The 12,168-nt window shown below is 34.7% G+C and overlaps 1 protein-coding gene across 1 annotated transcript in view; it reads right to left on the bottom strand.

Moving 5' to 3' along the window:
• Window positions 1–12,168, bottom strand: part of KCNT2 (potassium sodium-activated channel subfamily T member 2) — a 255,342-nt gene that overhangs the window by 133,627 nt on the left and 109,547 nt on the right. Inside the window, exons 4-5 of the mRNA XM_087960820.1 lie at window positions 10,514–10,613; window positions 744–800 (exon numbers count right to left, since the gene is read on the bottom strand). Coding sequence (XP_087816946.1) covers window positions 744–800; window positions 10,514–10,613 — 157 coding nt within the window. The remainder of the gene's footprint in view (window positions 1–743; window positions 801–10,513; window positions 10,614–12,168) is intronic.

Raw genomic sequence — 12,168 nt, 5'->3', positions numbered from 1 at the left:
AATGAGATATTTTTCTTTTTTTGCTTGTTTGTATGCTGCACGTAGCAGCTATGCTTGCCTTTGTTTTCAGAATTGAAGTCAATCATGGCTTCTTCAAATACATGCATAAGCAATACATATTCATACATTTTTCTATGTTCTTAACAATTTTTCTCCATGAAATCCTGCAGATTTATATAACTCAAGGAAAATTTAAGGAATAGTTAAGGTCATGTATTGGAATAATGGTAACGGTTGTACATTACTTTAATTGTGAGACAAAGATCTGCCATGAAGTGGAGGAAGAGTTTATTTAATTGCTTTGTTCTCTCAATACTATTTTTTATTTTTATTTTTTAAATGTGACAGAATGTCTAATAGACCCTGAAAATAGAGAGGAGAGAAGAGAGTTCGTTTTGCTGCAGTATACCTTGTAAGTACAACCAATGTATAACCTATAAAGCATTTCAGTTTGACTAATCAAAATAAAATTTTCTTTTTGATGTAGAATCCGGACTGCTTTCATTTGATTACTAAAATATTCGTAAATTCTAAATTCCATTTATTTGTTTGTTTCAAAGTATTTCTTCCTATCCACATCAGGCTTGAGTTCGTTTGGGGTAACTACAATCAGCTAGCCACCCATTTTGCACAAAGGGCAGTGCCTGCTAAATATCAATAAGTACATACATATTTAGAAAAAGAACCTAATAATTTAAGTTAAAAACATCGATTTGCTGCTATAAACACATCCTTAAACTTACCAATCTATCTCTGCAGAAATGTTGTTTTGACTGGAACATCCCTGTTTTAATTCCTTGCTAGCAGACATCCAAATGTAAAATCCATTTGCATTTAGAAAACAGCATAATATCATAACGAAATATGTTATGAAAAAAAAGAAAGCCAGACAAAATCATTAGTTTGTTATAATAATATTTTAAAGGGTTGTAAAATATCATGCAGGTTACAATTTTAAAAATGAAAGACAATAAATGAGGGTTATTGTGGGTGCGAGTTGCATGATTATTATCAAACATATTGTATTTTAAAACAACATTTTAAGATGTTAACATGGATATTTAGAACACAGAACTAAATGAACTTTTATGCATATATAAAAGCACATTCTTACTTAATTATATATATATTAATATACCAAAACCAAAACAAAACAAATAATAAAAACACTCATATTTCAAAAGAGTTGCCATGAAGATTTTGACTGGCTGCAAATTATGGGAATGTAACCATGTATGTCAAAGGGAGGGGTGTGGCAAAGGATAGCATATGGACTGTAATATCTATGCACAAATATCACAAATTATGTATTAGCATTATTACAGATTTGACATCACTTGCATGACAACATCATGATTTTGTTCACTATCATTGTAAATTGTACTGGATGTCCACAGATTTAATGAAAGGTGTTTTTCTGCTAGCAAAGTGGTTCAACTCAATTTAAGAAAATAATGTTATGTAACAAAGCAACTCAATATGATTTGTTCATATTCATATTGAGATAACAGATGGTTCTGAAGGGGGCCAAGGTATAGAGGGATTTCTAGGTTAAATCATACACTATTTTAAATTGTATTGCTAACCAATACAGAGCCCACAGCAGAGTTATTGGCATGTAAGCATTTTTATAAAAATCCATTATTAGATATAGAGATAGATAGTCATAGACTTTATAGATAAACTCTGTACGTGTGTATGTTTGTGTGTGTATACAGTTCATACACACAGAGAATATATAATGAAAAGTCTCAGTCTCTTTCTCTCTCTCTCTCTCCCTCTTTTTTGAGAAAATCATTTAAAACCCCACTGACTTCATGGATAATTAGGAATTAATTTGATAAATTTACTAATTGAAAACTGGTGGACAATATAACTCTATAGACTTCTGTTAGTAACCATTTTAAATGATTCATCACCCCTAAATAAATGATAAGCAGCTGGTTAACATTCTTTTTTAAAATAAATCATGAACATACTAAGAAAACTTCTGGTCTCTGTTTTATGTACATTACATTTTGCAATGTCCTGTAAATATTAGATATTTATTCAATTCTGCTAGAAATAAGTGGTACAATCTATAAATTTAGAGAGGAGCTGTAATGAGAACCCACTTTCTGTTTAAGCAAACAAAGTTGTTCTGAGATAATATTTACAGAAGTTTAGAATTATGACAAAAGTGTTTAAAAGTAAAGGAAATAATAAAGGAAGAAAAGGCTGAGGCCATGGTATCTAAAATCTAGCATTTGAAACTTTAATATTCTTTTTCAGTCTTAAATTTAATGCACTTTACTAAAACAAACAAACCTAAGCCACAATTATTCTTCCAGTTGAGGAAAATGTCTATATTAAACATAATAATGATATTCTGGTGTTATGAATTCAAAGGCACAAAATCCAAAGACTCAGTATATTGAAGTCAGTCTCATTCAATTCAGTGTATCTTTTAAAAGAAATGTTTTTAATTGTTTAGGACATTTTGTATAAAAACCTATTTCCTTAGTAATAGTATGGACCCAACCAATATGCTTGCTGAATAGAAAAATAAACATTGTCAAAGTTATTAGTAGCCCCTTTCAAAAGTAGTAACTGAATAATAATACCGGGGTATGCAAGATAGTTCCATAAACATTCACAAAAAAGGTATTCAAATCAACTGCTTGATTTCAAATCAAATCATGATTTATTTGACAAGAATTATGCTGTAAAGTCCTGTAAGTCATGGAATCAATTATTAACCAATCCATTAACCTCCACTTAGAGACAAACAACCTACTCTCTAATAAACAATTTGGTTTCAGAAAAAAACTAGCCTGTAATCTGCAACTCTTACACTGAAAAAAACATATGGACTACACAACTCGATCAGGGCAAAGCAATAGACACAATCTACATAGACTTCTGTAAAGCCTTTGATTCAGTGGTACACCACAAACTACTCCTAAAATGAAAATCTTATGGTATCTCCGGACACCTGCATAACTGGATAGAAGCATTCCTCTCAAACAGACAACAAATGGTCAAAATTGGGAGCGTCCTATCAAATTCTGTACCTGTCAACAGTGGTGTATCCCAAGGCAGTGTTCTAGTACCAACTCTTTTCATACTCTATATAAATGACCTCTGTGATCATATTAAGAGCAACTGCATTCTCTTCGCTGATGATGTAAAGCTATTCAACACCACAGACAATACTGCTACCCTTCAAAAAGACCTCAACTATGTATCAGAATGGTCAAACAAATGGCAACTTCAAATCTCAACAAATAAATGCTCTGTCTTACATATTGGCAAAAATAATCAGAAAATAAAATACAAACTGAATAGTCAAGACCTTGTTGATGATCCAAACTCTGTCAAGGATCTTGGAGTACTCATCTCTAATGATCTCAGTGCGAGAGCCCACTGTAATTACATAGCCAAAAAGGCATTAAGAGTTGTTAAACTAATCCTATGTAGCCTTTTCTCTGGTAATATCACACTACTAACTAGAGAATACAAAACATTTGCTAGACCAATACTTGAATACAACTCATCAGTCTGGAACCCGTATTACATATCTGATATTAATACAGTTGAGAAAGTGCAGAAATATTTCACAAGAAGAATTCTCCACTCCTCTACTCATTGCAGAATACCTTATGCCACCAGACATGAAATTCTAGACCTAGAAAAACTAGAACTACGCCACCTTCGGTCCGATCTAAGTATAGTATATAAAATCATACATTGCAATGTCCTACCTGTCAATGAATACTTCAGCTTCAACCATAACAATACAAGACCACACAATAAATACAAACTCAAGGTAAACCGCACCAAACTTGATTGCAAGAAATACAACTTCAGAAACAGAGTGGTCAATGTCTGGAATACTCTACCTGACTCTGTGGTTTCTTCCCCAAACCCCAAAAACTTTAACCTTAGATTGTCTACTATTGACCTCACCCCTTTCCTAAGAGGTCTGTAGGGGGCATGCATAAGCACACCAATGTGCCTACCGTCCCTGTCCTATTATTTCTTTTTATTTCTCTCATATGTATCCATTTCATGTATTCATAACTATGTTTATACTTATACCTGTTACCTTATAATCGCTTGATAACTAACTAACTAACTAACTAACTAACTAACTAAATAAATAAATAAATAGAATCATGGCAAGAGGAAAGCCAACTTCACCAGAGCCATCGGCTACCAAAAGCACAGCTGCTCTAATGCATGTTTTCCTATTTTTCCAGTTGTATTATTGCCTTTGCTAGATTTTAAAATTAGGGGCAAAGAATGCCTTTCAAACAAATTTAGATGAAAAGTGGTTCCACATCAAGATTTAATATTAATGACACCTAGAGGGATAATATATTAAAATGCATGCATGCAATTTTGTTAAAAATCATTGTTTCTCAAAAGAAGAAAAACTCATTAATATAAATAAATCTGGGGGGGAACAGAATCTGAACTTAACAGAGGCTTAAAATAAGACAACAAAAAGAAAACAGGCAAATACAAAGAAACAACTGTAAGTCTAGGGTTTAATTCAGCCTGGCTCTTGATTATAGAGCAGAATCCTATTTTTAATTATTATTGACAAACTACTTATGTTTTGGACTATGTCAAGATCTTTCTATTGGGTGCTAATCACATTATAAAAACATTAATGTCAAAACAAAGGTATAATAAGTAGTAATTTTTGGGGAGGTATGGCGATTTAAACATTATTATCCCCCTGACATTACAACTTTTACATTGGGGAAAAATATGAATTGGAAATAGCTGCAGACTAAGAGTTACATATCTGTTAATCCCATATTTAAATATTAGAATTTTTTTTCAGTTAACATAGAAAATAGCACAACTATACACAGAAATAATAACGATATCCTTGGAAACTGCCAAGATATCTAGTAATGGGAAGATTCGTTCATACACATGAGTTTGCAGCAATCTCCTGGTTTCTCCTAGTATTTTATTCATTAATTTTATTTATTAGATTTATGTGCCAACAGTCTCATCTACTGATATGTCATCTACTTGGTTGTTCTCTCCCAAGAGATAAGATTCAATATGAACATAACTTTCAATTTTGAAATATTCTTTCAGTATTATTAGGTTGTAAACAGCTCTGGCATTCTTTGAAGAGCTATGATCCTAGAAGATACAATAATTATGGGAAACAAATATAAGACTTTTTCATTAAAATCACTGCAACTTTTAAAGAAATTCTACAGAATAAAATGTACAAATGATGTTTTTATTAGTCTGTTAGAACTAAACGATCAAAAAGAAAAGGGAATTATAGTTAGATGACTGAGAATATTTAGATTAAGCTGTGATGCATTTCATCAAAGTGATCAAAGTAGTAAAAGTAGCAAATATCTAAAGTTTAATAAAGTTTTCTGTATGCTGTATCTGTTTGAAACATAATTAAAACGAAGGCAAAACCAAGAGATATCTCTAAATAAATAAACTGCACAAAGTACCTATATGCAATGTCGACTTTCTCTATAAAGTCAAGCTAATGCTGTTAACTTCCTCTGAAGCCAATCCTAAAAGTATCTTTTTCTTCCCAATACAATAAATGTGTGCCCAAGACAGGCTTGCATACACAACTGTATGTTTGCATATGTCTAGGCACCCTGTTTCACAGCTACATTCCAAGGGCAAAACAAGGACAAGACAAAAATCCAATTAATTTTAATTGAATAAATAACAACTGGATGAGATTGTCTATATAAGGGCATCACATTTCAATAAATCCCTTAAGTCAGACATGGATACACAACTGTGTTTGCCTATTTCTATAATCCTGAAGCTACATGCCAAAAATAAACAAGGACTAGGGAAAAAAATCAATTATTTTTAATTGAATAAATAACTAGTGAATAAAATTGTCAATAAAAAGCACTTCATTTTAATTCACTCAATAAATCCTCCCCAACTGCATTTAACAATAATTCAAACCATTATTTCTTAAATATATGCACATGCACTCACACACATTTGTGAAGGATGAAGGGAAGGAAGATAAAGAAAGGTGAAGGAGCAAAATAGGCCACTATTGAAGTGACTGGAATAACTGAGCAGGGAAGGAAAGAAAGTGCCCAAGATTTTTTATAGCAAATTCAACAACGCTGCTATGCTTAGCAGGTGCAGATGTATATATGCATATTCTATAGTAAATTCAATGCTACTTACTCCAGGTTAGAATGCATAGCCTTCTTTTACAATGGGTATTTATCTGTTTGTTTCAGCTTATTCTACATGATGGTAATAGAAATGTGGAAGAAATCTTTGAGGTAATAGAGATGTCATTCTCTCCCCTTCCCCTCCCAATATGTAGTTTGAAAAAAAAACCCACCTCAACAGCATAATGCATGGGTGTCAAACTTGCTGTGTCAGGTGATGTTTCGAGGAATTTTTCCCATTTGCAGATCTGGGATGGGCTTAGCCTGTGCGTGATACATCCGGCCAGCAGGCCGCCAGTTTGACACCCCTTAGAATAATGTGTGTTGGGTTGTGAGGCAAATAGAGGTAGTCCTCAACTACCTACATTCTAAAAAATAGTATGGCTAAAAAGCCAATTAAATTGTTCTCTGTACTGACAGAGGAATAGATTCCAGATCACATGAAGTGTTAGTACTGCTTTATAACACCTTGGTAAGACCACACTTGGAATGCCACATCCAATTTTGGTCACCACAATATAAAAAAAAAAGATGATGAGACTCAAGAAAGATGATTAGGGAGCTGAGGACTAAAACTTATGAAAAACAGTTGCAGGAATTGGATATGTCTAGTCTAGTGAAAAGAAGGACTAGGAATGACATGACCGCAGTGTTTCAATATTTGAGGAGCTGCCACAAAGAAAAGGGATTCAATCTATTTTTGAAGCACCAGAAGGCAAAACAAGAAGCAATGGACGGAAATTAATCAAGAAGAGAAGCACTCTAGAACTAAGGAAATTTCCTTGCAGTGACAATAAACCATGGAATGGCTTGCCATCACCGGGAGACTATTAAAAAGAGACTGGACTGTCATTTGTTTGGAATGGTGAAAGAAGTTGGATTAGAAGACTTCCAAAGTCCCTTCCAACTCTGTTTTTCTAGTATTCTGACTTACAACCATTTGTTATAGTGACCATTTTAACTTACAATGGCACTGAAAAATGACTCATAACTGTTTTTCACACTTACAAACATCAAAGCATCCTTATGGTCACATGATCAAAATTTGGGTGCCTGGCAATTGGCATGTATTTATGGCAGGTGCAATGTCCCGGGCCCATGTGATCACCATTTGTAACCCTCCAACCGGCTTCTGAAAGCAAAGTCAATGGAGGAAGCCAGAATCACTTAATGACTGTATGATTCATTTAAAAACTGCAGCAATTCGCTTAACAACTGTGGCAAAATTGGTCATAAAATGGGGCAAAACTCCCTTGCCTTGCTTAGCAACAAAATTTTTAGACTAGCTGTAAAAACCTTGGTGCATTTACTTTATATGTAACATTGGTTTCGAAAGTACTTTTTATAATCTACTCATTATGCAATCCTGCAAACACAATCAGGGAAAAGCAGAGGCGAGAGCATGATAGTTAGCCTGTTTATTGTTCTATTTAATCAAAGTGAATGCAAAGCCATGGTTTAGCAGTACGTATATAAGCTTGAATGAATTTAATCAAAGCAATGAGATTGGGTACTCTTTTTCCTTTCCTTAGCAGCCTTTAGTTTTCTTTCTTATGAATGTTAGCTTGTCATTTAAAAATAAATAAATCAAAGAGTGGGATTTGAAGTAAATGATTTGAAGTTCCCTTCTTTAGAATCAGTGGTTTGAAGCAATGCTGTGTTCTGATCTAACAAAGCCAATTTTCATGAAAAATTAAACTAAACTTTAAAGGAAAAGTATCTCTTGTAGAGCCAAGGGCATCATAGTATTAGTCTCTTTTCCTTATTGTAAGCAAAGGTTTAGGCAGAGAGATATGAAGCAGGATAGTGCTTTGAACTGAAAGGTTTTTTTCTAGATATGGATTAAGGCATCTACAATTGGCATATTGCAAAATTCTCCTACAAATATGGACTTTGTTTGAGCTCTGAACTTGTCTAATCTATGAAGGCTTTTAGATAGATCTGTTGGCTGACTGCTTTTAACTCACTTTGTTAATTAAAATGTACCATATAGTTGTTCAAGCATACACTTTTTGTGTATTTGTAAAAGTTAAACTACTTTGCTATTAAAATTAACAACAAACAAACTGTATTTATTGTATTGGCTTGAACACACTTGCACATACTCATGCAAAAATTCCTTTAATAAAACAAAATTAGGTAAGTCCTCTGAATAATAACAGCAGCAATAACAGCTGAAATGTCAACAATAATCAATTAAAAACACACAAAATATCAGAATGTTAGGGACAGCCAATAGTTACACATATTTTCATAATAAAAATGCACAGAAACAACAGCCAAATAAAGTAAACGCACAATCCCATAATCTTTAAAATAACAAAGCCAATTAGTCAAGCCCTATATCCTGGAAAAATAACTAAACAATAATTGAAATGAATATAAGTCCTTCAACAAGCCAATTTGAAAGCTTATTAGCTGTCTAGATAAAGATCAGATTTTGCAATATTGTCCAGCTGTAGTCAACTTCTTCCATTATATCCCTTACTGGAAAAAAACATGTTTTCAAAATCTTTTGAAAAATATTAAAATCAGTTGTTTTCTTTCAGGTAGCCCAGAGACTAGATGCTTGAATACCTTTGATTGTGAAAAGGGGAGACCAAAGCACTTCCCCAAACCCCTGCAATACTACACAGAGAAGGATAGCAAACAGTGCTAAAAATCCAAAACAACTTTTGAAGGAACTTGTGGCAGATGGGCATAGGAAAATCAGAGAGCAGTATGAACAGACAAAACACACACACACACACACACACAAACCAATACCTGAACTGACTCAGAAGGGGGAAAACAAAAGGTTCCACAAATAAACTGTTATAACAGTAAAGATCTGACATAAGTCAACTTTCCTGCCTCTGTGTTCAAGATGTGATGACCCGGGGTGTGGCACAAAGGCAACACAGTCAAATAAGTAAGAAGTGTTCCTTTAGTACCTCCAACTTTGCCCCCAATGTCCAGGTTACCTTCGGCTGGAGAAAAAACTCTCCCAAGAACAGTCTTTAAGTGAAGGAAATTCAGTCCAAAAACAAAGTACATACAAACTATAAGTAAAAATCAACACAAACCACGCTGCAGTAATTAACTTGACAGGGCAGGAGAAGGAATTGCAGGCTTGAAAGTCCAGCAACACACACACAGTTGGGAAGATGCCAGGAACCCAGATAAGCCTCGACGATACCAGATAATTCACAATTTGTTCCCAAAAAGTTGCTGTGTGCAGCTTCCCTTTTTAAACACTGTGTTCTCAGCTGCAGCTAATAAAGGGAATCAGGGCCCTTTCCTCCCCCATAAGCCACGCAACTCATGTTGCTTCCTTCTCTGTTCCTCCCTGCGTGCCCTACGATGAAGATGGGGTGAGCTTGGGTCTTCCTCCGAATTCCCTTTCCCTTGCTCTACCTCTCCCCTGCTCTTCCCAGCCAGCCTTTACCCTTTCCCAGTTTCTTCCACAGCCAACGGAGCCATACTCCCACTCCCTGTCAGCTGCTCGGCCTCCCCCTCTGAATCAGATTCTGACAGGGGCATGACACAACGAATGGAGGAGCTGATAAGATATTCATGACAAAGGACCAAGCTATTTGAGGGACTGCTTCTTGCTGATTACATCTACCTGGCCTATCACATCTGGCAGAATATGTATATGTTGCAGGTCCAGTTTACTAAAGAGTAAATTGACTTTGCTTGTGAGAAGTTCACAAAAGGTGATCATATGACCTTGGGACACTGCAATCATCAATACGATCCAATTATCAAGCATCTGAATGTAAATCATGTAACCATAGGGATGCTGCAATGGTCATAAGTGTGAAACAATTATCATAAGTCATTTTTTCAGTGCCATTGTAACTTTAAACCAAGGGTCTTCAAACTTGGCAAGTTTAAGACTTGTGGACTTCAACTCCCAGAATTTCTGTGGTAACATGACCGGAGGAGGAATTCTGAGAGTTGAAGTCTTCAAGTCTTAAACCTGTCAAGTTTGAAGACCCCTGCTTTAAACGGTCACTGAATGAACTCTTGTAAGTCAAGGACTACCTGTATTTTGGTCATTAATCCATATGCAAAAATAGTGCATTGTAATGTATATTATGTGAGATATAGTAGCAAGAACAACCAATGTTCTGGTCTCCTTAATATTTTACTTTATCAACAATCTGCTAATTAAGATTTGCCTGCAATATTATAGCCCTCTCTACTGCACATAATGAAATGTGAAATTGGATTACAAATGACTCCTTGTAGAATAAAAATATGGTAGATCATATATTATGCATAACCAATCTTAGTTAAACAATTCCTCAGGCATTTTGAGAGAAAAATTAAAAGAAGATTACCATCCATGTTGCTGATATGGATCATCCAGGAGCACCCGAACTATATATAACATGCAGCTTAAAAGTTTGAGTGAAAAATTGAATAAGCGGATTCTCAGGCCTGTTGGGAAAAAAAGAAAAGTGAATCAAACTAAATTAAGAAAAGAATACTTGCAAGTTACTAAACTGACTGAAAAGTAATATCCTCAGGCCTGTCAAAAATTGTTTAAAGTCTTTAGAGTGTTAAAATATTAATAAATGTATTGATTTCAACTTTTAGAAAACTATCTCTCCCTTATCTTTGGACTATCTTCCTTCAGATGGGGAAAAAAGAAAGAGAAAACAAATTAAAGAATTAGTAGACATCCAACTCTACTCTTTTTCTTATTCATGCAGACTCAACTTACCCATTTGAAAAAAAACAGGAGCAAGTGTCAGGAACAAGCAACCACCACTATCTGTGAATATCTTAAGTCAGCAATGTTATTGACTGCCTGCTGTCCATGGGAACAACTAGGTAAGGTTTAATGGATCTTGAAAAAGGTTGGTGCTTATGCCTCTTGATGCTATACAAGAACTCAAAGTTAATCCCTCCTTTGGCTGGCAGTTTCCCAACATCAGAATGGAATGGGACAAGTTGCCACAGCCAACTTGCCATGGCCAACTTACTGCTGCCAATTTGCCATGGCCAACATATTGTGGCCACCTTGCCACATCTTACTTGCCATGGGATAATTCAACAATTTTATTTAATTATTTAAAATAATTTTGAAAATATTTTCATTTTTGTCCTTCATACTTCATTTTCTCCCTCCTTTTGCATCCTTTCTTTAACAATTCTATTTCACCATTCTTCATTATATAACTTTTGTATCATGGCAAGTTGTCACACAGTGAGTTGGCCGTTGCGAATCATCCTGTAGTGAGTTGTCCTAGACCCATATCAGGGGGATCCACAGTGATGGCTAAGCATTTCAAAATGGTAGGTATAAACTAGGTAATCAAAGCCACATCCCTTTTCAATGTACATTACAGGCATTGTATGCATATAAAAAGGAGTGAGGGTTGGAAAATCTGGTTGCATCTATCACTTTGACCTGCCACTTCAGACACTCTCGGCTTTCTCCTTGGATGAAGTCATGGAAATGAAAGTACCCACATAAACCTCAAGCTAATATGTCTTGTCTTCCATCACTAGGCCAAAGACCAACAACTTGCCTATGGGGGAGAATCCAGAAAATGTAATTGATCATTGTTACCTTTCTTATCTTGCACAATTTATTACTTATGGAGTACTGTGGAAACAATGTAAGTTATTTAAAGCATACTACTGTGGACTAACAGTTCATAATCTATGCAATGCAAAAAAATAGTCATGGATACAGGTTAACTAGCAATCTTATGGAACAATGTAAACATTTCTGTGGCATGACAAGCTAGATACAATTCAGTTTCAAATATGCATTTGAAGTGAGCAGATCACAGTACCTAAATAGCTAATACTGTTATTATAAATGCATAATATTTTATATGCTAAAATATATTATCAAAAATGACTAAAACATTCATATATATGTATATGTGAAGCAGGACTGTCAAACTTGCAGCCCATGGGCCGGATGCATCATGCACTGGTCACACCCATGCCCGGTTTAGCGAAGCGGGGGAAGTCATAA

This window comes from Notechis scutatus, chromosome 3, assembly GCF_049901735.1.
Source record: "Notechis scutatus isolate UNSWTSFEM ecotype Mainland chromosome 3, rNotScu1.2, whole genome shotgun sequence".
Lineage (NCBI taxonomy): Eukaryota > Metazoa > Chordata > Lepidosauria > Squamata > Elapidae > Notechis > Notechis scutatus.
This window is presented reverse-complemented; position numbering and strand designations above follow the sequence as displayed.